The sequence below is a fragment of the Sus scrofa genome, chromosome 1 (genome assembly GCF_000003025.6).
Source record: "Sus scrofa isolate TJ Tabasco breed Duroc chromosome 1, Sscrofa11.1, whole genome shotgun sequence".
NCBI lineage: Eukaryota > Metazoa > Chordata > Mammalia > Artiodactyla > Suidae > Sus > Sus scrofa.
Genome location: NC_010443.5, coordinates 121,529,733 through 121,555,453, shown reverse-complemented (window position 1 = coordinate 121,555,453; position 25,721 = coordinate 121,529,733). Strand labels below are relative to the sequence as shown.

The 25,721-nt window shown below is 41.2% G+C and overlaps 1 protein-coding gene across 1 annotated transcript in view; it reads left to right on the top strand.

Annotated features, from left to right (window-relative positions):
• SLC27A2 (solute carrier family 27 member 2) overlaps positions 1–25,005 on the top strand; it is a 48,546-nt gene extending 23,541 nt beyond the window's left edge. The window contains exons 5-10 of the mRNA NM_001278777.1: positions 11,300–11,494; positions 15,439–15,529; positions 16,642–16,840; positions 18,551–18,648; positions 22,932–23,062; positions 24,535–25,005. Coding sequence (NP_001265706.1) covers positions 11,300–11,494; positions 15,439–15,529; positions 16,642–16,840; positions 18,551–18,648; positions 22,932–23,062; positions 24,535–24,711 — 891 coding nt within the window. The 3' untranslated portion in view covers positions 24,712–25,005. The remainder of the gene's footprint in view (positions 1–11,299; positions 11,495–15,438; positions 15,530–16,641; positions 16,841–18,550; positions 18,649–22,931; positions 23,063–24,534) is intronic.

Here is a 25,721-nt window from a genome sequence, read left to right as displayed (position 1 = left end):
AATTCATTTAACCAGGGAGGTGAAAGACATATAATGAAAACTACAAAACGTTGCTGAAAGAATATATGAAGACATAAATAAATGAAAATATATCCCATGTTTATGGATTGATTAGAAGGCTTAATATTGTTTAAATGCCTCTACTTCCAATCTACAGATTCAATCCAAATCCTATCAAATCCCAATGATGATTTTTGTGAAAATAGAAAAACCCATCCTAAAATTCTTATGGAATCTCAAGGGACCCTAAATAGCCAAAGCAATTTTGAAAGAGAGGAATAAAATTAGAGTACTTATACTTCCTGATTTCAAAATTTAATACAAAGCTTTAATCAAAACAGTGTGATACTAATGTAAAGTACCAATGAACAAGAATAGAGAGCCTAGGAAAAAAACCCTCACATATATGGTTAAATGATTTTTGACAAGGGGGAAAGAATAGTCTTTCCAATGAGTGGTGCTGGGAAAGCTGAATATCCATATGCAAGTAAATAAAGTTGGATCCTTACCTAACATCTTATATAAAAATTAACTAAAAATAGATCTAAGACCAAAATTTAATACCTAGGACAATAAAATTCTTAGAAGAAAACATAGGATAAAACTTCACAGCATTGAATTTGGTAATGATTTTTAAAATATGACACCAAAAGCATAGGCAACGGAAAAAAAAAAATGGACAAAGTGAACCTCATGAAAAATTTAAAATTCTGTGCCTCAAGAGACACTATCAACAGAGTAAAAATGTAACACAAAGAAGGGAGAAAATATTTGCAAGTCTTAGCTCTGATAAGGATTAATATCCAGAATATATTGAGAACTCCTAAAACTCAACAACAAAAAGTAAATAAAACAATCTGATTCAAAACTAAGCAAAGGGCTTGAATAGGCATTTACCCAAAGAAGATCTACAAATGGCCAGTAAACACATTGAAAGGATTCTCAGCCTCACTAATCATTAGGGAAATGCAAATCAAACTACAATGAGATAGCACTTCATACCCATTAGAATGGTTACTATCAAAAAAACAGAAAACAGTATGTGTTGATGAGGGTGTGAAGAAATTGGAATGCTTGTGCCCTATTGGTGGGAACGTAAAATGATACAGCTTCTGTGGAAAACAGAATGGCAATTCTTCCAAAAATTAAAAATAAAATTACCATATGATCCAGCAATCTCACTTCTGGGAATATACCCTAAAGAACTGAAGGCAAGGTTTCAGAGATATTTGTATATCCATGTTCTAATAACATTATTCACAAATAGCTAAAATGTGGATAGATGAATGGATAAACAAAGGATGGTATACATATTCAATGAAACATTATTCAGCCTTACAAAGGAAAGAAATTCTGCAGTATGCTACAACGTGGTTTGAACCTTAAGGACGTTATGTACACTGAAATAGCCAATCACCAAAAGACAAGTGGTGTATGATTCTACTTTAATGAGGTACTTAGAGTAGTCAAAATCATGGAGACAGAAAGCAGAATGGTAGTTGCTGGGGGCTGTGAGGAGAGGGGAATAGGAAATTTAATGGGTATAGAAATTTTTTGTGTGTCTTCTTAAGGCTGAACCCATGACCTATGGAGGTTCCCATGGTAGGGGTCGAATTGGAGCTACAGCTGCTGGCCTACACCACAGCCACAGCAATGTGGGATCCGAGCCGAGCCTGCCATCACAGCGCATGGCAACGCCAGATCCTTAACCACTGAGTGAGGCCAAGGATCAAACCTGCATCCTTATGGATCAAACCAGCATCCTTATGGATGCTAGTCAGATTCGTTTCTGCTGAGTCACAACAGGAACTCCTAATGGGTACAGAATTTAAGTTTTGTGAGATGAAAAGAGTTATGAATATGGATGATGATGATGGTTGTACAAGATAATGAATTGTTTAGTACCACTAAACTATACAGATAAAAATGGTTAAGATAGTAAACTTTATGTGTATTTTACCATGATTTTTTTTAAAAAATCATGATTAGGAGATCCAGAGTCTATGGATTTAAAGAGCACTTAGAGAAAGATTGTATCAAAAGGCCTTCTCAAATGTGGATATGAACTAGAACTGATGGTGGAAAGCTCCAGGTCAGAAATCTCTCACCCTTAGAGCTGCTAGCACTGGCTAGTCCTTGAGCAGCTAACACTTCCAGCAGCCCCCAGGCACTGGATATTGGGGAGGCAGCTCCTGCCTTAGCTGAATACATGTGCCATCCATAGACATGGCACAGCTCACCAGGAGAATCAGGGGCATGGTGCAAAGGTGGAGGCCACTATGCTTCTCCTCCCCCTCCTTAAACCTGTTCAGGAGCTCCCTTGGTTGAGCAGAGAACTAGGGAGGAACACACCCAGCCACCTTAGGGCAGGAGTTCAGATTTGGCTGAAGGGACTTAATGTCATTCTTAAGAAGAGGGACTCTATGTCATCCTTAAGAAGAGGGACTCTGGAGGTAGTGGGCCTGAACTCTGATTCTACTGTTTGGACAGAATGGTTAGGTTCTCTAAATATCAGCTTCCTACCAGTTAACAAGGGGGAAAATAGTACCTACCTCATAGGAGGCTGTGAAGACAAAATGAGATGTTGTACGTAAAGTTTGTGGCAAAGCACCGGACACTTAGTAAATAACAAATGGTAGCCATTATTATTATTTTCAGTGCCTAAGAATGTGTGGTTCACCATAAGTGCTCCATACATATCACTGAATGAATCAATGACAATTCTGCCCTCCGTGTGCATGAAGGAAGAAATAAAAAACATTCAAATTAGTTGATCTCTCTCATCTAAGGTCGAGTGGGGTTGGACAGCAAAGCTATTGACTCAGATAATTTTACAGTATTGTTGATGAATATTTTGTATCTATTTTACCCATTTTCCATGGTTATATTTGGGTCTTAGCATCCAGAAGTACCTGTTTATAATGAACGTCCAGTTTGGTTCATCTCACACAGTGTACAATTGTCAGCTCCAATTTTGTTTTATGTACTTGTCCGCGAAACAATGTCATTCAGGCAAAAAGTATTTATTGGAACAAGATATAGCTACAGCTGAATGTTTCTCTACTGTGATCAGGGATTGAAGCTACAGAGAGGGGTCTGAATGAGGCTTTGAACTACCTATAGGGAATGTGAGCAGGGTGGGAGGAGGAGAAGGAGGAAAAGGAGATCAGAAAAGACTTCCAGATGTCACACCTAGAAGTCCTGGTATTTGGAAAGGGAAATAGATAGACCAGAACCCTGAAACAGCTGAAGACTCAACTCACCTCCCTAGTGTTGTCTGCCTTCCTTCCAAAATTAGATAACCTCTCTGGTCCTTTCCCAGCCTGAAATGACTGTCTCTGCAGCACCTCCCTTTTGATAGAAAACAGAATGGAGAATGAATAATTTGACCTAGGGGCACCAGGAGAGAGGTAGACCAGGGGAAGGACAGAGAGCAAAAGGGAAGATTTTCAAGAGAAGATGAGTTTTGAAGGGTGCAAAGAAGTTCTCCAGCCATACAGAAAAAAGAAAGGCTAATGGTTAACTGGAACAGCATGTGCAGAACAGTGGAATGAAGGGCCTGGCATATTGGGAACTGCAAGCAATGTGCCAGCAGGCGAGACTAATTGGCTGGGCCAGGTAGCAAGAGTTTTTCTGTGCTGAGATTCAAGTGTGAATGTGATAAAACACCATTAAAGTGCCTGAGAGTGATGTGGGAGGTGGTTTATTAAGACAGTCCCTTTGGCTGCAGTGGGACAATACACTGGAGGCAGAAAGTCCTCTTCTGTAAAGCCGAAAGGCTGAATTTCACCCTTTCGCTCCTGTCAGTGGGTGCTTTCTTTTCTCCTCAGGGAGCCATGCAGAAGTACAGCATATTTGCTGTTAAGAACACAGGAAACTATATGTAATCATTTGTGATAGAACATGATAGAAGATAATATGAGGAAAATAATGTGTATATATATATGTGTGCGTGTGTGTATATATATGCACACGCACACACATATATATATGGGTCACTTTGCTGTACAGCAGAAATTGACAGAACATTGTAAATCAACTATAATAAAAAATTTTAAAAAAGAAAAACAGGAGTTCCCGTAGTGGCACAGTGGTTAACGAATCCGACTAGGAACCATGAGGTTGCGGGTTCGGTCCCTGCCCTTGCTCAGTGGGTTAACGATCCGGCATTGCCGTGAGCTGTGGTGTAGGTTGCAGATGCAGCTCAGATCCCGCATTGCTGTGGCTCTGGCGTAGGCTGGTGGCTACAGCTCTGATTAGACCCCTAGCCTGGGAACCTCCATGTGCCACGGGAGCGGCCCAAGAAATAGCAAAAAAAAAGACAAGACAAAAAAAGAAAACAGAGTTCCTGTTATGGCTCAGTGGTTTACAAACCTGACTAGTATGCATGGGGATGCAGGTCTAATCCCTGGCCTCATTCAGTGGGTTAAGTTTCCGGCATAGCTGTGAGCTGTGGTGTAGGTCAAAGACATGGCTCGATTCCTGTGTTGCTATGGCTGTGGTGTAGGCCAGCAGTTGCAGTTCCAATTCGACCCCTAGCTTGGAAACTTCCATATGCTGCAGATGTGGCCAAAAAAAAAAAAAAAAAAAAAGGACCTCAGGAATTTTTCTAAGATGGTGAATAGCTTCTGCCTTTTTATCTCTTGGAAGTCTGCCAGAAACATAAGATCTAGCATCTTTAAAACTAAGAGACTAGGCAACCAGGAACTACATAGTTGAAAAATGAAGGTCACTGGCATAGCAGGGCTGAGAGGGGTGAAACTTGAGAGGCAGTTACCAACAAGAAGGAAGCTGATTGACTTCCTGAAGCCTGAGAATTTGGAGGGACCAGATACAACGTGAGATGAGGTACCAGGCTTGAAAACAGGAGGATTTTTCCAGGTCTCTGCATGAAACAGCTACTCCTGTCTCTCACTCCTATAGGAGACATGGGGTTTATTCTCTGGAGAAAAACTAGAGAAGCTTTGAGCTTAAGGACCTCAAGGAGGGCAGGGGTGAAGCACTGAGAGCAGAGGTTGAGTAACTATCTACTTACTGGCCAGGGAGATCCCAGCTCCCTTCCCCTGCACAGCTTCCAGAACTCCAGCGGGCAGTTTATGCTTGCTAGCAAGAGACTCAGGAGGGTTATTCTTAGAAAGAACTAAATTTTCCCAGAAAAGAAACTGGACATTGGCCCACTTCCCATCACCAGGTGGTGCAGCTCACCTGGCAGTAACCCCTCCCCACTACACAGAGCTTGTCAAACATCTTTTTGTTGCCTTACTCCTACAGATGAACAGACACCGAAAGAAAGCCTCTAACAGGGAAGATCATTTTGTTTGGTTGTGCCAACAACATGTGGAAGTTCCCAGGGCCAGGGATTGAACCTGCACCACTGCAGTAAACCAAAGCCACAGCAGTGACAATGCCAGACCCTTAAACTGCTGAGCCACCAGAGAACTCCAGAAAGGTCATTTTCAAAAAAGAAAAAGCAGCATCAAAGAACAGGAGAGGAGTTCCCGGCAGTGGTTAACGAATCCGACTAGGAACCATGAGGTTGCGGGTTCCATCCCTGCCCTTGCTCAGTGGGTTAACGATCCAGCGTTGCCATGAGCTGTGGTGTAGGTCACAGGCGCGGCTCGGATCCTGCGTTGCTGTGGCTCTGGCGTAGGCTGGCAGCTACAGCTCCGATTGGACCCCTAGCCTGGGAACCTCCATATGCCGAGGGAGCGGCCCAAGAAATAGCAAAAAAAAAGACAAAAAAAAAAAAAAAGGAACAGGAGAATAGCTCCAGAAAACAGTAATTAATATTCTCAGAGATATTAGAGAAGATTTTATATGCATGGAACAAAAATAATATGCTACAAAAAAAAAGAATAAGTCCTCCTGAAAAATAAAAATATGATTTAAAAGTTACTTAACCCATAGAAAGATTAGAAGATAAAGTTGAGAAAACTTACAGAAAATTGGAGAAAAGATAAAGTAATGGACACAAGGGGAGGCAAAGTAGGAAAATTAGACAATTAATCTAAAAGAGCCAGTATCTGATTTAAAAGGAAATTGGAGGGAAAAATAGAAAAAAATGGAGAGGAGGAAAGCATTAAAGAAATAATACAGGAAAACTTCCCAGGACTGAAGGGCAGATTGAAAAGGCCAATTGCGTACCCAATAAAATCAGTGGAATTTTTTTTTAATTTTCACTATGCTCTGATGATATTTAAGACTACCGGAGTTCCCATTGTGGTACAGTGGAAGTGAATCCGACTAGGAACCATGAGGTTGTGGGTTCTGTCCCTGGCCTCACTCAGTGGGTTAAGGATCCAGCGTAGCTATGAGTTGTGGTGTAGGTCACAGACGCAGCTCGGATCTGGCAATGCTGTGGCTGTGGCATGGGCTGGCAGCTGTAGCTCTGATTAGACCCCTAGACTGGGAACCTCCATATGCCATGGATGCGGCCCTAAAAAGCAAAAAAAAACAAAAAACAAACAAACAAAAAAAAACTACCAAAAAGAGAGAAAAAAATTTATAAGAATAACATTTGAGGCATTCCTCCTGTAGCTCAGTGGGTTAAGAATCTGACTGTAGCAGCTCAGTTTGCTGCAGAGGTACAGATCCGATACCCGACCTAATGCAGTGGGTTAAAAATCCAGCACTACCACAGCTGCAGCATAGGTTATAACTGCAGCTCAGATTCGATCCCCAGCCTGGGAACTTCCGTATGCTGCAGTTGTGGCCATAAAAAAGAAAAAGGAAGACACAGGGAGTAGTGCCTTCAAAATGCTAAGTAATATTGCCCATCTAGAATTTTATATCCAACCAAATTACGAAACTGTAAAATAAGAATGTTTTCAGACATTCAGTCTTAGACAAAACTTAGTTCCCATATACTCTCCTTTAGGAAGTTCCTAGAGGAAGTATTCCATCTAAATAGGAGAGAAAAAAAAGAGGAAGACAAAGAATGAAGGAAAAAAAGATAAAGGGTATTCCCAGGCCTAGAAAACAACTAGTCCAGATTAGAGCAGAGATAAAAGGAAGAAAAATGGTAAAAAGGAAATTAAGTCATCTGGTAGATTTCACCATGGGGAATATTGTATTTAGAGCTTTGGGGGAGTAAGGAAAGGACTTCAAAGAGAAACTAAGACAATGAAGCAAATGGGCAGGGAGACATTTATCTCAGGAAGGTCAAAACGTTTGTTCAAAAAATGTGTTCCTCATATATTGCTTAGCTCATCGGTGGTGGATTAGGAGCAAAGTAATGTGAGCACTGAACATTGATTTACCCAAAAATTGTGATTTTGGAAAAATGGGACGGAGTTTACTCCTTATCCAGCTCAGTAGGAAATCAATAAATAATGCCTAAAATGATTATCAAAAAATAAAAAATAAGTATTTAATTTAGAAATATGGAGATAAGAAATAGCTACTAGGATTAAAAATTATCTGCCTCTGGGTGGTAGGCTGGATGCAAAAGATGAGGACAGATAAGTGGAGTAACAGCATTCTGCATTTCAAAGCTTTCATTTCAATCTGATTCTTAAAATGTACATGTCACCTTTTTTTTTTTAATTAGGGAAAAGGGTGTTTTATGAAGTCATGTAGATTTGGGCTTAAATTTGGGGGCAACTATGTTGCTCTCTGTGTGATCTTGGGAAAATTATTTTAAGCTTCTCAAGGCTCTATTTCCCGGTGGTAATGTGAGGCAAACACTTGATTCCATCTCCCATCCTTACAACCTTAAGTAAAATAGTGCAGGGCAATTGCCTGTCACATAGTAGAGCCCTCAATCAAAGCTTTTGCCTCCTCTGACTACCTGGTGCCCTCATGGGACACCCTGACTTCTTACCCTTCTTCAGTTGTTCAATCTCGGTGCGGATTAAAGTCCTCTAGGTGTGTTTGCCTATTGTGCCTCACCTCTAATTGTGGAACAGAATGTTCTATCTTTGTTAAATTAAAAATGAGCAGGTGACCCTTGACCTAGAATAACAGCACGTTTGAAGGGTAGCTTTGGTGATGAAGAAATCCCGTTTCTCCTTTTGGAGAAATACCCGGAGTCCAGGATCTCCATGTCTATGTCCACAAACACTTCCAGCCTAGAGCTTTAATCTCTTCTGCTGGTGTAATAAGATCCCTCAGTTTATGGTGAAAACTGAGCCAAAGTTATTATGACTATGAGCCCAGCTACCTGCCACCCATAGGTAACAGCTGCACCTGTGAGGCTGACCCACTTCCCACTTATCCAGGGCACTGCAGCTTCTTGCACCCAAGTCCTGCCCTGATACTAATGTCCCGGCCATTAACTGCTCAACAGGGAAGTTGAGGGTTTCCTGGTGCAGCTTATTTCTTCTTTTATTACCAGAATGGCCCTGTGTGTAAAACACTCATCCAGGCACTGTGGCTGAATATAGAGCTATTTGGCCTCAAAGGAGCTTACAGTCTAATGGGAAAGATGGATGTTTACCACCCATTAGACAAGGAAATGAACTAAGAGGGTGATTGTGGGCCGCATATGGAAGAAGTGAGGTTTTAAGTTTACACACTGGAATACTACTTTGGAGCTTCTCATGCAGGTCTGGGACCAGGTCAGCCCCAAGTCAGGTGATTCTTTTTAAAAGAAAGTATTTCACACATATTTGTGATGTTTTATTCTCAGAGTGGCAGTGAGGAGGCAAGGGTGGTCTCTGGAAAGGGATGATCCTTGTTGAGGAGAGAAGTGCCTTATGGACAGGGTGACTCTATAAACCATTATCCAAACAGGAACATTTGAGAGTGAAAGGAGTGTAGTTAAAAAGCACATCGGGACAATAGGCACAAATCTAGCAAGCCAGATCCACGGTCTCCAGACTTATACATTCTTGGGAATTATAAAACAGAATTGATTCAGTGACTTTGAGATGGGCGAAGCTGGTGAAGAGAGTAGATTGCCACTTAGTCAGAATGAATAGGTTTATTCAGGTTCAGAAGTCTTCAAAGATAAGTCTCCTCAACACCGTGGTTAAGAACCTCTGGCAGTGCAACTAGAGACTCATACTAAGTGAAGTAAGTCAGAAAGTGAAAGACAAATACCATATAATATCACTTATATCTGGACTCTAAAACATATAGCAAATGAACCCATCTACAAAAAAGAAACAAACTCATGGACTTGGAGAACAGACTCGTGGTTGCCAAGAGGGAGAGGGAAGGAGTGGGATAGACAGGTAGTTTGGGGTTAGTAGGTACAAACTATTCCATTTAGAATAAAGCATTGAATCCTACTGTACAGCACAGGGAACTATATACCATTTCTTGTGATAGAACATGATGGAAGGTAGTATGAGAAAAAGAATCACACACACACATATATATGGGTCACTTTGCTGCACAGAAGAAATTGAACAACACTGTTCATCAGCTACACTTTAATAAAAAAAATAATTTAGAGTTCCCATTGTGGCGCAGTGGTTAATGAATCCGACTAGGAACCATGACGTTGCAGGTTCGATCCCTGGCCTTGCTCAGTGGGTTAAAGGATCCGGCATTGCCGTGAGCTGTGGTGTAGGTTGCAGACGCCGCTCGGATCCGGTGGCTACGGCTCTGATTGGACCCCTAGTCTGGGAACCTCCATATGCCAAAAAGCAAAAAATAATAATAATAATAATTTTTTATAAAGAACCACTAGCACAAAGCCCATAGTCTCTCTCTCTACACATTACCTCCTCAAAAAGACTGCACAAGGGGCCCAGTTTTTACCAGTAACAGGTGTTAGACTCCTGAAAGAGCGTCACCACCTAAATTTTGACCATAAAGCTACTGAAAAGTGGAAGGCATCTACACTGCTCCTCCCCTGGCCCCTTGGCTCCTCTCACATGGAAACCAGTTAATCATTTGGTTGGTTTTTAAGTGCTGTATCAAAAGTCCTCCCCTTGATAGAGAACTGTCAGCCTCTCTCTTTAGTTTTTTCCTAGAAAGCATCTCTTATTCCAAAATCACTTCACAGTGATTTCACAGAGTAGGATATAATGTAGAAAAATGCTCTTTAGAGCATTTGTTCTTTTAATCAAGTTGCTGTTCAGAGAAATTCTTATTTCATAGGCAAGGAGAATCCTAGTTTCCTGGCACTTCTACCTCATTCCGTCCTGTTTTCTGTTAGAGCAAAGGTCATCCAGTTACCAGTTTTGCAAGTTAACATTAAACTTATTTACCTGTCCCTCTAGGCTGTGATCTCCTGCCTGGCATCACATTAGCTGCCTTATTAATATAAATTATCTGGGATAGAATATGATAGGGGATGATATAAGAAAAAGAATGTATGTGTGTGTGCGCGCGTATATATGTATACACACACACACATTCTGTATATATATATATATACACACACACACATATATGTATGACTGGGTCACTGCAGTGCAACATAAATTGGCACAACATTGTAAATCAACTAGACTTTAATAATAACATATATATAATTATCATTAAAATTACCCTAGGTTTGGACATATTTGTAGGGCCTCATATATATGGTTGAATGGAAAGCAACCCAGTCCTCACCCACTCCTCTTGCTGATACAGGCTGTGCTTTCAGTTCTTATACTCAGAACAGCTTTTCCTTTGTGATATTTATTTATAGCAAAGCCTATTCCTCCCAGGACACCTGAGGCAACTGGGAGCCAGCTTCCGCTGTCTCTCCTCCTTCCCGTCCCATCAGGACCGTTTCATTGTATTGGTTCAGTTCTACCTGCTCTTGTGACCTCTGGGTCTATCTGTTAAATGAGCATGAGATCAGCAGTCTTCTCTCCAGTCCTGCCAGGCCCTCCCATGAATTCTCTGTAATGACCTACAAAAGATAATTCTCTCTCTCTCCCTCTCTCCCTCTCTCTCTCTCCCTGGACTGCATTCCTATTTTCTTCTTCCTTATCAAGTGGAGGTCGTTGCTTCAGATTGTGTCAGTCTCTGACAGACCTTCCCCATGGGGCGCTTCCTTTCTGGCCTTTCCCTGAGGTTGACCAGCCTCATCAAGAAAACCATCAACCCATGATTTAAACTTCAGATTGGGTATGGATGAAATGTTGGCAGCACTTAATTCTGTCAAATTGTCTCACCCTGACTCTTAAAAATTAAAATGGAAAAGTCCAAGACTTGCGGCTTCCAAATCAGAATTCCCACCATCAGCCCATACTGTGAGAGGGAGGGGGACTAACATGTAGGGGTGACAGAAAAGGCAGGCACTGAGGTGAATTCATAACCAACATAAACACGGAGAAACATAAAGGCCACTATGAATATGAAAGTACAGGCTCCAAAGGTATTTTAATTTGGTCTCTTCTTCTTCCTGCTGCAGAAACCAAATGATCGTGACCATAAAGTGAGAATGGCCATGGGAAATGGCTTGCGAGCAGATGTGTGGAGAGAATTCATCAAGAGATTTGGGGACATTCACATATATGAATTCTATGCTTCCACTGAAGGCAATATCGGATTTATGAATTACACGAGAAAAATTGGTGCTGTTGGAAGAGTTAACTACCTACAGAAAGTAAGTATACTGAAAAACGAGGGCATCTCTAGCCAGCTTTCAGCTTTAGAGATTTCTAAAAACCTCTATGAAGATGATATTATCAGAATTCCATCCAGCCTCAGAGCCACGGCCCAGCCACATCACCAAGAGATGTTTTGCTCATTGTCTGTGACCATGACCTAAAAATGATGAGATCCTCTGATTTTAAAATCTTTATTTCTGTTGATAAGAGCCCATTATGCCTTTTTCACCTGTAACTTGTGTAAGTCTTCTAATGCCGTTTATGCTTGTATGTGATAAAACACCTGAAGTTTATTAGTTCTGGACGTTTACCACACACTGTGAAATGCGGTATTTCCCTGTGTGTTGCCATCATCTGGGGTGTGTGTTGCCATCATCTGGGGAAATTTTTCTATGTATAAGATGCAGGGACCCACCCCCTGAGCTTTAGATTCAGTTCTTTGTGGGGGCCCACACATCAGTGTTTTTTCCAAAGCTATACAGTTAAAGAACCACTCCTTTGAAATTATACACCAAAGTGTGTTTGACATAAGAACCAATGTTTTGGTTATGTGTAACTTGGTGAACTTCCTTTGGTATAAATAGTAAACATAGTCAACATGATGATGTGGAGCTAGAATGGGTCCTGGTGACACCATGGGTCATCTCCTCCTAAACCCAAGACAATGGTCCTGAGTTAAATTGTCTTTCCTCAGCCATCTGAGTTTTATCCTTATACCAAATTGTACTCAAGGAACAGGACTTAGGAAAATGCACAATTATAAATAAGAAAGAATATGTAGCAACTTCAGCTAAATGGAATATCTCTCTTCTTGTGTATTTTGATTAAGCAATGCCTTACTGTATAAAAATAAAATTGTAATCTTGGCGGGGTCGGGGGAGAACCACTCCTTTGAGAGAACCAGATGCATCCCAGTTCTAGGACCTAGTAAACATTTTGTGTTCACCTACTAACTACACCAGAAAGATACTTCTTATGTGAAAGCCAGCTCAAACAGCAGTCTCTTTTCTCTCTCAGTCATGTTATTGCATCATCTCCAGAAAATCTCTTTGCCTTTTACTGTGCTCGAGCAGTCAGTCTTCCGGATGACCACGTAGTCTGCACAATTCCAGAAACTGTCAGCAAATGCTGAACCTTCTCTGGCTTGAGCAGTCCTTACTGTTATTAATGCCTCTGGCACTTATCCCACCTGGGCATGAAACAGCCACAACAGAGCTCCCTGGCAACTTGTGTCCCCAGGGACTGATCAGCAAAGTACAAAGAACAATAGTCCATGTGCATAAAAAATCTGGTCCAGAGATAAAATTTCACCACCAGCACAGACTAGCTGCACAACTTCGGGCATGCACTTGGTGCCCAACTTCAGAATCTATAAAACAGAGATAGAAAGAGAAACTATAGAGCCTTGTGCCTGGCCAAAAGTCAGTGTTAATAAAAGGAAAGAGGGAGTTCCTGTCATGGCGCAACGGAAACGAATCCACCTAGGAACCAGAAGGTTGAAGATTCGATCCCTGGCCTTGCTCATCCCATGTTGCCTTGAGCTGTGGTATAGGTCGCAGATGCAGATCAGATCTGATATTGCTATGGCTGTGGCATAGGCCAGCAGCTGTACCCCTAGCCTGGGAATCTCTATATGACGCAGGTGCGGCCCTAAAAAGCAAAAATAAATAAATAAAAATTTTAAAAAATAAAAGAGTTGTTAAAACGATTGCATTAAATAGGATTTAGCCCAATGTCTGTCATATAATAGCCTTGAATAATTATTAACTATAAAGATTATTATCATTCCGTTCCTTATATTCTGACCTGGTCTCCAGGCATTCCCAAGTCCAAGGAACCCCTCTGACAATAACAGCCAAATCTACATGACACATGTAGTCCCTCCACTTCCTCCACACCTGTGCCAATATTTTAGTCCCTACCTACTTGTGGCTATTTAAATTGTGTCCATTTTTTTTCTTTCTACAGCCATGCCCAGGGCATCTAGAAGTTCTCAGGCTATGGGTTGAGTCATAGCTGAAGCTGCTGGCCTATGCCACAGCCACATGGGATCCAAGCCACATCTACGGGCAACATCAGATCCTTAACCCACTGAGCAAGGCTGGGAATCAAACCCGAATTCCCACAGAGACTGCATCAGGCCTTAACCCAAGCCACAATGAGAACTCTATAAATTGTGTCAGTTTTTAATCAGTTCTTCATTCACCCTAGCAACATTTCAAGTGCTCAGTAGCCACGTGTTTAGTAACCCCCACATTGAGTGGCACAGTTATAGGACATCTCCGTCATCCTAGAAAATTCTACTGGGCAGCACTGATACAACCTGAGCATTGATTTCCTTCTCACTGGGACTGCTATTGAGTCAGTCAGGCTTCTCTGTTTAGCTTCAGGCCAACCTGGACTAGAACAAACCTTGGAGATGCAGACTAAATGCAGTTCAAAGCAAAAGAGAGCAGAAAGCTGAGCTGAAGCCTGGTACAAGCTATCTATGTGGTCACTACTGACCCTCAAAAGTATGAATTGCAGGAAAATTTTTATTTCAAACCAGACCTGACGACCTAAGAAGTTGGTGCTGTATATTCCTGGTTCCTTGCTTCTCATCCATTGAGTGCTGTTTTATTGTCAGCTTTTCTACTTTAAACAAAACCATGTTTTTTAACTAAAAAAAAAAGAAGAAGAAAATGCCCTTGCATTTGATAGGGAAAGAAGCTTTAGTTACTACCCCAATTTTTTTACATTCTTGCAATTAAAAAAGATTTACATTCGTCGACTTGTTTTTAATGGCCATCGGCTACTATGAAACTGTATGATCAGTTAATTTACCATACAGATTTGAATATAAACTTGAAATGGACATAGTAATTATATTTAAAATTATATATAAATACTGCCATTATTTGTATTTTTCTGTAAAATACAGAATATACTTATTGCTCTTACTGAATTATATAACTTTAAATTCTTATGCCATTGAATTATAATGATATAAATTCTGGTGGAATTATAATAATTTTATAGCCATGGGCATGAAATAAATTATACTGTGGAATCGGAATGTGAAACATCTAACAGTGGTGTATTAAGGATACACAAGAATTTTTTTAATTTTTTAAATTATAGTTGATTTACAATATCCTGTCAATTTCTGCTATACAGCAGAGTGAACCACTTATACATACATATACTTTCTTTTTCTCATATTATCTTCCATCATGTTTTATCACAAGTAGTTGGATATAGCTCTCTGTGCTATACAGTAGGACCTCATTGCTTATCCTTTCTAAATGTAACAGTTTGCATCTACTAACCCCAAACTCCCAGTCCATCTCACTCCCTCCCCCTCCTCCTCCCCCATGGCAAACACAAATCTGTTCTCCATGTCTGTGAGTCTCTTAGACACACAAGATTTTTAAAATGCACATGTGATATGTCCACCAAAAATACATGTATGAGAATGTTCGTAAAAGCTTTATTTGTAATAGGCCAAAAACTACAAATGGTCCAAATGTCCATTAACAGAGGGAGATAAACTGTGGTCTATTTGTGCAAGGAAAGTTGCATGGCAATAAAAAGTGAGGCATTGACACAAATACCAGCATGGAGGGATGGATATCACAGGCATTATGTTTAGTGAAAGCAGCAGATACTAAGGCATGTATTTATTTACTTTATTTGATGCTTAAAACTACTTGATGGTGATAAAAGTCAGAAGAGTGGCTAAATTGACAGAAAGGGGCAGAGGGAAACTTCTTAAGGCAATGAAAAGTATTTAATATCTTGATCTGGGTGGTAGTTACATAAGTATATGCATACAATAAAATTCATCAAGCTGTATACTTAAGGTATGTGCATGTTATATACTTTACATATGCTATACTGCAATGAGGCAGAAAAATTTGTGGAAGAATGTGTGCTAAAAATAGTGTTTTAATTTTGCTAGAAAGTCGTAACTTATGAACTAATTAAATATGATGTGGAGAAAGATGAACCTGTCCGAGATGGAAATGGATACTGCATCAAAGTTCCCAAAGGTACAATAGATTTTTTTTTTCAGTTAACCTGGGCCTTTTCTTACCTTAACCAAGTGACTTTTAAGAACTAACACATCACAGCTAAAATGAACACATGGTAAAACTTATCAGAGACGGGAAGGGGGTAGGGGGAGAGGTTTATTTCCATATTCTTGGACATAGAGAAATTCCAAAAGGTAATCATTTACCACTATATATAATGTAAGTATAATTTGAAACCTAGCTTAACAACTTCTTGATTATGAGGTAAGCATTTTGCAAAAAGGGAAATGTAATTATGATTGCAAAACTATAGTTAGCTGTAGGGGGCCTTTAAACTCAGACCAGCTATGCATTTGTCTAATTATGTGTGTAAATCATTATTCAGTAACAGATGCATACTAAAAGAATTAAAGGTATATACCCTGACTCCTCCCTAATTCTTCAGAGCAATCCCGCAAATCTATCTAGAGAGGCTGTCTTCCAGGCTAAAGTCCTCAGTTCTGTCCGTCAGATAAAACAGAATTCTCAATTTTTAGGTTGGGTATTTTTTTTTTTAGTCAACAGTACAAAACCTGAAAATATATACCACTAGGTTGGTGATACCCATGACCAATGAGACATAATTTTACTCATATGACAACAGTATACATAAAGGATGATGAAAATCTTTTGTTATTTGTATATGAACAGATAGGAGGAGAGGCTTTGTTAATTGGAGAAGTGCCATAATGTGGCTACTGTGTGGCTACTGTGCCAGTGGCCAATAATTTGGTCAAAAACTACCTCTGCAAAAGGCATTCAAGTTTAAGATTGACCAAGTTTACACTCACACTGACACATATAAAGGCATAGAAACTTCTAGCTAGCTATTTTAATGTTCAAGAAAAACTGGTGAAAATGAAAATTTCTTTAGAAAATGAGAAACTGATCACTAATGAATTTTACCAGTCACTGGATTTTTCACATACTGATCATTATTTTGCTATTCAAAATTCTTTTGCTTTCTTATTTTTAGTTTATTTTTAGCCAATTGTATATGTCCTGTGTTATACAAATTGGGGAGAAGCTATAGTAATAAAATTTGCCTGCTGCTAGCACATAAAATAACAATTTACTTTCTTCTGTCTTAGGTGAAGTTGGACTCCTGGTTTGCAAAATCACAAATCTTACCCCATTTAATGGCTATGCCGGAGGAAAGACTCAGACAGAGAAGAAAAAACTGAGAGATGTCTTTAAGAAAGGAGACGTCTATTTCAACAGTGGAGATCTCTTAATGATTGACCACGAAAATTTTATCTACTTCCATGACAGAGTTGGAGATACTTTCCGGTTGGTTTCTCTGAATTACTGGGCCAGAAACAAACACATGCACAATTTGGTTAACTCCTAAATTAGAATCTCATTCCACATTGGTTATGTGTTTGATTTCCTTCTACTTCTCTGGCATGTCAGTCCAACGCCCTATATTCCCAGAAAATGAGCAAAATACATGAGGCAATGCACAGTTAACTTGGTTGAGCAACACCAGATGAGAATAGGAGAGAAAGCCTGTGTCTGATTTTGGGCACTTCAATAGCTTAGCCTGTCCAATTCCTCTCATTTATCCTCAGTTCTTACTCATCACTCAGGTCAGCCAGAGATTTTCACACTGTTTTCAAGCAGGAGGCTTTTCCTCAGATAAAATCAAAGGCAAATTTCTGTGAACTGATCTAGTTGAAGAGGAGGTGAGGAGTTCTGAGCCCCATCTGCTCCTCTACTTTCCACTCTTCATTCCCAACCAGATGGTTTCCCACAGAACCCCCAAGTCAGCACAAATGAGTGTGAAAGTCATCATAACAGTCCATGAAATTAATTCTCAACAACAGCACGGTCCTCCAGCCTCATGGCACTTTTGTTTAACCAGCTTCCTTCCTGTGTAAACTCCCTGAGGCCAGGCTCTGTGTCTGCCTGTTCACACCCTCTCCCCAACACCTAGCACCTTGCCTGATACTCATGATTACTATTTGCACGAATGAATGAGAAAAGCATGGAAGTTTTCTAGCTGGAGCAGGAAGAACATGGATATAAGTGAGAAGAGCTGAGCTCCCAGGCTCGCCTCTACACCTAAGCGGCTGGGTTATCAGGGCAGGTAACCTTCACCTACCTTGATTCCTTTACCTATGAAATGAGGGTCCCAAGAATCCTCAGGGCTCCTTCCATCTCTAATATTCCATGACTCATTATTTTATGCCACCTTCCTGTGACTAAAAAGATACTTCTGGGAGAGCTACAGAATTGTTCAATGTAAGACAAAATTTAACCCTTCATTAAGTAGAAAAATAGCTCCTGGTTGGGCACTAACATTATTCTCCCTACAAATAAAGCATTATATTTTCTTTCTTATTAAAGGCTTTTTGTTGCCTGAAATATAAGTGTGAAATTCTATTTAATAGAAATTTACTAAGTGGGAGTTCCCGTCGTGGCTCAGTGGTTAACAAGCCCCGCTAGTATCCATGAGGACCCAGGTTCCATCCCTGGCCTCACTCAGTGGGTTGAGGATCCAGCATTGCTGTGGCTGTGGTGTAGGCCAGCAGCTACAGCTCTGATTCAACCCCTAGCATGGGAACCTGCATATGCCATGGATGTGGCCCTAAAAGGACAAAAGACAGAAAAAAAAAATTTACAAAGTGAATGAAATAGTGACCAAAGTTAGTAAATGAGGAAAGCAAGAGACCTAAATACAGCAAAAAAAGTCATTGAGATTGTTGCTTTCCAGTGCCTCCCCTAGGCCAAACCTATATTTTAAAATTAGAACATCCTTCTGTGTATTACATTGCACATGGCGGGGTCAAAATTGCACATCTTATTATTTAAGTCTATGCCCTAGTTTTTTATGCCTCAAGCAGGATGCCTCTGCCATGATTAAGTTGGGGAGTTTGGGGGCCAAAGTTTGGAAGACGAGTGTAGCACCCCAAAGAGGTCTGGAGGAAACACCTGCGGTCATTACAGCCTGGGCCACAGACCACCAGTGGCCTCTGCTAACCCCTCCTTTTCTTCCAGGTGGAAAGGGGAAAATGTGGCCACCACTGAAGTCGCTGATGTAGTAGGAATGGTTGACTTTGTCCAGGAAGTGAATGTTTATGGCGTGTCTGTACCAGGTATGCACAAGATACTATAAATCAATGCCAAAACCCATAGAGTAACTGAACATAATTTTAACCCCAGGGCAAAGCTTGTCATCACTTTCTCCTACCAGCTGGAGATTCAAACTCTTTCCTGGCCACAGGGGAGCAAGGGGCTTTTATGTCTGGTTTAGGTGCTGTTATAAATCAGCCAAGTTAGTATAGCTGAACCTGACCCTCCTCTTGGTTCAGCTCCCCAGCTGTTCTTCGGCTCTCAAGCAAGCCAAGTCTCTCTGAGATACAAGGTTCATGCTGCGTTCGGCAGGCCTCAAGAAAAGATGTGTCGTGCTTGATAGCTTGGAAATGGTACCTTGGCCTCTGAACTGGGAGGCAGAAATAAGAGCAAGTGCAGTTGCTAGGGGAAAAAAAAAAAGAAAAAAAAAAAAAAAACCCAAGAGGAAGCTGACTTTTTTTTTTCAGACTCTTCTTTTAAAGCAAGTCCCTGACCCCAGCTCACCCCACTGAGTTTCAGAATCATCACACAAAGTGATGTCACCAAGCCTCCATCTGCAGATCTGCTTCTACCAGCAGAGTGGGGAGTGTGAGGGCTGACTTTGGGTCCTGGCTCTTTCACCTACTGGCTGTCTGACTTCAGGCAAATCACTAAATTAGGGACAATGCCAGCCCTGCAGTTAAGATTGTTGAGAGAAGTAATCCATCTTAAATACCAAATGTGTATATACATGAGGGTTATCATGAATTTTTTTTTTTTTTTTTTTTTGTCTTTTTCAGGGCTGCACCCACAGCATACGGAAGTTCCCAGGCTAGGGGTCAAATCGGAGCTGTAGCTGCTGGCCTACACCACAGTCACAGCAAACCATATTCAAGCCACATCTGCAACTTATGCCACAGCTCACAGCAACACTGTATCCTTAACCCACTGAGCGAGGCCAGGATCGGACCTATGTTCTCATGCATATTAGTTGGGTTTGTTACTGATGAGTCATGACAGGAACTCTTGAAAAGAAATCATTTTAATTCTGGATGCCAGAGAGGATGAAAACCTCCAAATCACTGTCCAAATATAAGGTATTAGGGGTATTGTATCCCCTAGAACTCAGTATTTGGGGTTCTCATCTATATTCAAAATGAAAACCCAAAAGTCCTTTTATCCTGAGCTATGATGACTTCATATTATATCATGCTGCCCTTTCATTTTTGAAAGACTATTCGAGGCTTTCTCTTGCCTGTTCCTCTCCAACCCTGTGACAATGACATGATAGGAAGTACAGCCACACCTCAGGCCAGAGACTCATGCTGAACTTCAGGCTGAATTAACACAAAGGCCCATGTTATATTGTCAGCCAGCATGCCATGCTGGACTCTCACAGACCCCAACTGGAATGTTGGATGCACTTCTAATTGCTGGATTTTTAAAGGGTAGCAAATCAAAAGAATGCATAGGAGAATCTGAGACATGGAATGAAAAGACCTAATCCACTGCTCTACAAAGTGGGGTTCCTGGACCAGCATCATCACCCAAGAGCTTGTTAAAAATTTGTTATTTCTCATGTTAAAAATGCCCACTCCAGACCTACTGTATTTCTGGGGTGGGGTCCAGGGAGTTGTGTTTCAGCAAGCCGTCCAGTGACTCTTAAGAACACTCAAATCTGGTTTTAGACTGCTGAAAATGTTTGGGAATAAAAAAGAGATGGTGCACAACATTGTGAATGTACTAAATGCCACTGAATTGTTTACTTTAAAATGATGAAGGTGATGAATCATATATTTTACCACAATTTTTAAAACACTAAATTCTGAGAAGCACAGAGGCCTAGTGGTTCTAAAAATCTAGCCAATCCTCAGACTCATCTGGGAAACAATTTAAAGCTCAGACCTCTGGGGTTTGGGACTCAATTTTTGTGTCTTTTTTTAATTCACAAGTGGGTCTAACAACCAGTAAAGTTTACAAGCCAGAGAACAAAGAGGAGGCTAATGAGTTTCAGTGATTGGAAGACACTCAGGTAGAGCGTCAGGTAGAACAGGGTGCAGACGTGATCATGTTGCTCTGGCGAGCAGAATGAAAACTGATGGATTGAAATGACCAGGGAGCACAGTTTAATCTGAGAACTCTTCTGTAACCAGAGGGACCAACAACAAAACAGGCCACCTCCTGAGGTAGACAATATTCTACCCACTGGGGCGTGTAAGGAAGCTGGATGTCCACTCGGGATCCTGTGAGAATTCTCACAGCCCTGAAAGATTACACTAAATTCTCCCCTAGCTTTCAGATCCTATGATTCTCAATCCCACTCTTTCAACCTAGAAATGTGGCAAGTCTAAGAGTAAGGCATTAGTCCACCAGGGTGATTCTCAGTTCCTAAAGGCTGAGCAAGGCTGAGCAGATCTCAGCTTCAGACTAGGAAGGAACTTCTAGGTTTGGGCCTAGACTACATACAGATGACTTTTTCTGGGTGTCACACCAGAACTACCCAACTACTCTCTAGAACTTTATATTATCAATAGTGCTTTCCTTTTTTCTTTTTAGGGCCACACCAGTGGCATATGGAAATTTCCAGGCCAGGGATTGAATCAGAGCTACAGCTGCCAACCTACACCACAGCTTGTATGAGGCCAGAGGTTGAACCCACAGCCTCAAGGATGCTAGCTGGGTTCTTAACCCACTGAGCCACAAGGGGAACTCCTCAACAGTATTTTCTACAATGATGAAAATGTTCTATATCTGCACTGTCTAATAAAGTAGCCAAAAGCCACCAGATGGCTACTGAGCACTTGAAATGTGGCTATTGCAACTGAGGAATTGAATCTTTCATTTTTGTTTAACTATAATGTTAATAGCTACATGTGACCAATGGCTACTATATTGAATAGTGAAGCCCTGATGGCCCTGATGAAAAGACCTAATCCACTACTCTACAAAGAAACCCTGGCCAGAACTACTGCAGACAAGAACCTTCCACCTCAAGCTGAACTAGCCCCAACCAACCTCTGGGAGTCAGGCCAGAGGCTTGACCCCCAATAGCCCCATTGACCTCTCAACTGGGCAGTGCCTCTGCCAGTGCAGGGCACAAGGAGCCACTGATGCTGAAGAGTTCTGTTGCATCAGCCTCTGCTTGAATTCTAAAAAGGGCTGATTGGAAACATTCAAGTTTCCCGAGTCCAGTACCTTTGAGACAGCTACCAGGGACCTCTAGAGAAAGAGGGTCCAGTGCCCTGCTTCTCTGCTAAGAGGCAAACCAAATGAGGATGCATTTCCTTTGTTATAACTTTCCTTTTGTTTTCTGCCTTCTTTAGAGTTATAGGTAAACACACAATCACCATGGGAGAAATTTCGAAAGCTGGGGCCCAGGTGACCAAGGGCGGCTCCTCCCCCATCTCTGATTACAGTTAAGTAGTTCAGGGAAGTGGACCCGGACTCCCACTGGGTCTACTGGATCAGGTAGAAGATAGATTAATACGTAATTACCACTGTTCTCACAAGAAAACAATGGTAATTGTTCTGAACACCTCTCCACTTAAGGCCCTGCCTGACAGGGAAGAAAACTGTTCAGCCCTCTTTTCTCTGCGGAGAGCACAGCCTCCCGGGAACAGAAAGCATCCAGTGCTCACCCTTGATCTCACCTTCATCCTCCTGTCCTGCAGCTTCTCTGAAATGCAGAGGCAAAGCTATTAGGAAGCATGATTAAATAAGTAAGTCTCAAAGGTGAAGTTTGTCCCTGGAAGCACAACAGACCTGAAACTGTAACTCAGGCACAAGCTGAGCTCATTTATTCATGACAGTGGAGCAAGACTTATTCACCAACATCAAAAAATTTCCCTTAGCCACTAGTTCCACCTGTTTGCCACTTGGGTGTTTATACCTTGGCTGCTAAGAAGGATGATGGTGACAAGCATAGGATCTGGAGACAGCCTGCCTCAGTTCTTTTCTGGCCCTGCTAGTATTTGCTACGTGAAGTTGAACAAGGCTTTAGTGTCCTTAAGTCTCAGTTTCTTCATCTGTAAAACAGAGATAATATTTGTACCTCTTCATAAGGTTGTTAGGGTTAAATGTGATAGTACATAAAACACACTGAGTAAAGGGCCTGACATATAATATTCAGTCAATGTAAAGCTGTTACTTTGCTGTTGTTATCATTATATTCACTCTGGAATAACCCCCACATGTATTTGATAAAAATTCCAGCTATCCAAAAGAAGCCCAGGCCATAATCCTGTCTGAGTTCACCGCTCTTTAAACTAGCAAAGCATCATAAGTAAAATAAAGAGCTACAAGTCAATTTTTTCTCACTTATCTTTAGGTCACGAAGGTCGAATTGGCATGGCCTCAATCAAGATGAAGGAAAACCATGAATTTGATGGAAAGAAACTCTTTAAGCATGTGGCCGATTACCTGCCCAATTATGCAAGGCCCCGGTTTCTAAGAATACAGGTGAGACCTCTTGTTATCAAGTTCAGCTATCCTCCTTTTTGGAGACCCCTGCCTCTTAGGAAACAATTCCCCTTCTACCATGGCGACCACATTAGCCAAATTTTCACTACCCTTTTCAGGAAGCTCAATAAGGAGCTTTGGCTCAGCGGTAACGAACCCGACTAGGATCCATGAGGATGCGGGTTTGATCCCCGGCCTCATTCAGTGGGTTATAAAGATTCAGCGTTGTGGTGAGCTGTGGGGTAGGTTGCAGACACGGCTCAGATCTCACGTTGCTGTGGCTATGGTGTAGGCTAACAGCTGCAGCTCCGATTTTACCCCTAGTCTAAGAACTTCCATATGGCATGGGTGCAACCCTAAAAAGAAAAAATAATAATAGTAAATAAGGAAGAAAGAAATATTAGAAAATACAGCTAGATGAAACCAAATCCTAATCCCTTTCTCCCTAAAATGACAGGCAGTTCATTCAGCAACAGTGTTAGCTAATAACTCGCAAAGTCTGTTTGTTGAGGTGTAACAGACACATCAATCAGAAATGCTCCAACCTTCTTATTTGTTGTTTCCAGTTTTAAAGAATGGAAAAATCCACTGAAGTCCTCTGCCTTTCTCTGGAGTGAAATTTAACTGGGCATCATTAGCCAGTAGTAATTACCAAAGGCTAAACTATTAGCAATAGGATTTTTTTATTTCTCAAACATTAACCCTTTAGTTAAATACTCTCACTTTTGGACCTTAGCTGAAGATTTGAGAAGTGTTAGATTAGCAGATATTGCTAAGGTTATATGGTTATACCTGCTGCTGTTCTTAAAGCACTGGCATTTGCTTCACAATGAGATGGTTGAAAGACATGAAAATTGAAATATCCTCAAATCATCTCCTATTTATTGAAGGAGAAACCAGTCTTCAGTCTAACAAACAGGCTGAAAAGACTGAGTTGTCTGTGTGTAGATGATCCTTAGTCCCACCCCATCGTTAATCAGGATATTCCAGTGATATCTGAAGCTCACCAAGCAACAGACTTCTCTACTCTGTATTCCACTGTCAGCTTCACTTCTCCCCAGGTGACCCTAAAGCTTTAAGAGAAGGAAAACTACTTCCACAAAGGGCCCCCTAGTGGAGGTTCTTTTTTTTTTTTTTTGGTCTTTTTTGTCTTTTGAGCCGGCAGAACCCACACACATGGAGGTTCCCAGGCTAGGAGTCCAATTGGAGCTGTTGCCGCTGGCCTACGCCAGAGGCACAGAAACACCAGATCCAAGCTGTGTCTGCAAACTACACCACAGCTCACAGCAACGCCGGACCCTTAACCCACTGAGCAGGGTCAGGGATCAAACCCTCAACCTCATGGTTCCTAGTCAGATTCATTTCCGCTGCCCCAAGATGGAACTCCTAGTGGAGGTTCTGAAGATAGGCTGTATTGGTATCACACAGAACTCACTTCCACAGCTCTCAAATGACCATTTGGTGTTTTTCAGGACACCATTGAGATCACTGGAACTTTTAAACACCGAAAAGTGACCCTCGTGGAAGAGGGCTTTAACCCTGCGGTTATCAAAGATGCCTTGTATTTCTTGGATGATAAAGCAGAAACGTATGTGCCTATGACTGAGGATATTTACAATGCCATAAATGATAAAGCTCTGAAACTCTGAATGTTACCAGGAGGATAACTTAGTGTATTTCCAGAAAGAACATGAAGGGACCTACCCAGTACAGCCACTTGATATAATCCAACTTTAATTTGATTGACAGTTGTGAGGTGCAATTTTTTTATGCACACCAGGAAGGGGAGACTTTTTTAAATTACACCTGAACCTTTGCAAGTGAAAAGATTTAGAGATAATTATTTTTCAAATTGGCATCTACACTTTGTATTTGCAGACTAAGCTTGTTAGAGGAAGGATGTTATTTTTTTAAATATGTAATAAAATAGATGAACACCAAGAAATGAGATGACACTGTCTTTTTCCTGACTTGATTCTAAATGCAAATCCTGAGGCCGACAGCCTCACTGGTAATTTTCACAGGTGTCCTGCTTACAGTGATAATGGTATGCTAAGAAAAAAATGGCAAGGAGTTGAGAGGTGAGAGGGTAGGAAGTCCAGCTCTAGTGTAAGGCCAACCCTCCCCCTCTAAGAGCATCCTGACCATTGTCTGCAGACCAGACAGCATTAGCCAGCAAGTGATTATGCTGCTGATAGTCTCTGAAGGAGCCTAAATCTAGAGCGTCAGAGTTTTATACATAAAAGGTGTTCAGTAAATATTTTTTAGCTGTATCAAGGGTTGCACATCCAAGCGTCTTCAGGACTCATATTAGTGATGTGGATGAGAAAAGCAGGTCAAAAATGACTATGGAAAACTTGGGGGACAGCCACTATGCAACTTCAGTCAGCTTATTTCCGTGAGGCTATATAGCCCACGTGCTTCAGAAATCCTCTGATTATTCAGAAAACAGAAATCCAGGTATTTATGTGACTCTCCCAATTTTTCATCTGTAAAGTCTCGAATTTTTGTAATGTCCATGCAACCCAAACAAAATGTACCTGTGCACCAGCAAAGGCCCAGATGTCCCACTAGCAGCCCCAGTTCCAAGTGCTTCTCAGGCCAGAGCTGGTTTCATTCCACATCCGGTCTCCAGCCAGAGAGCCTATTCAGGGACTGC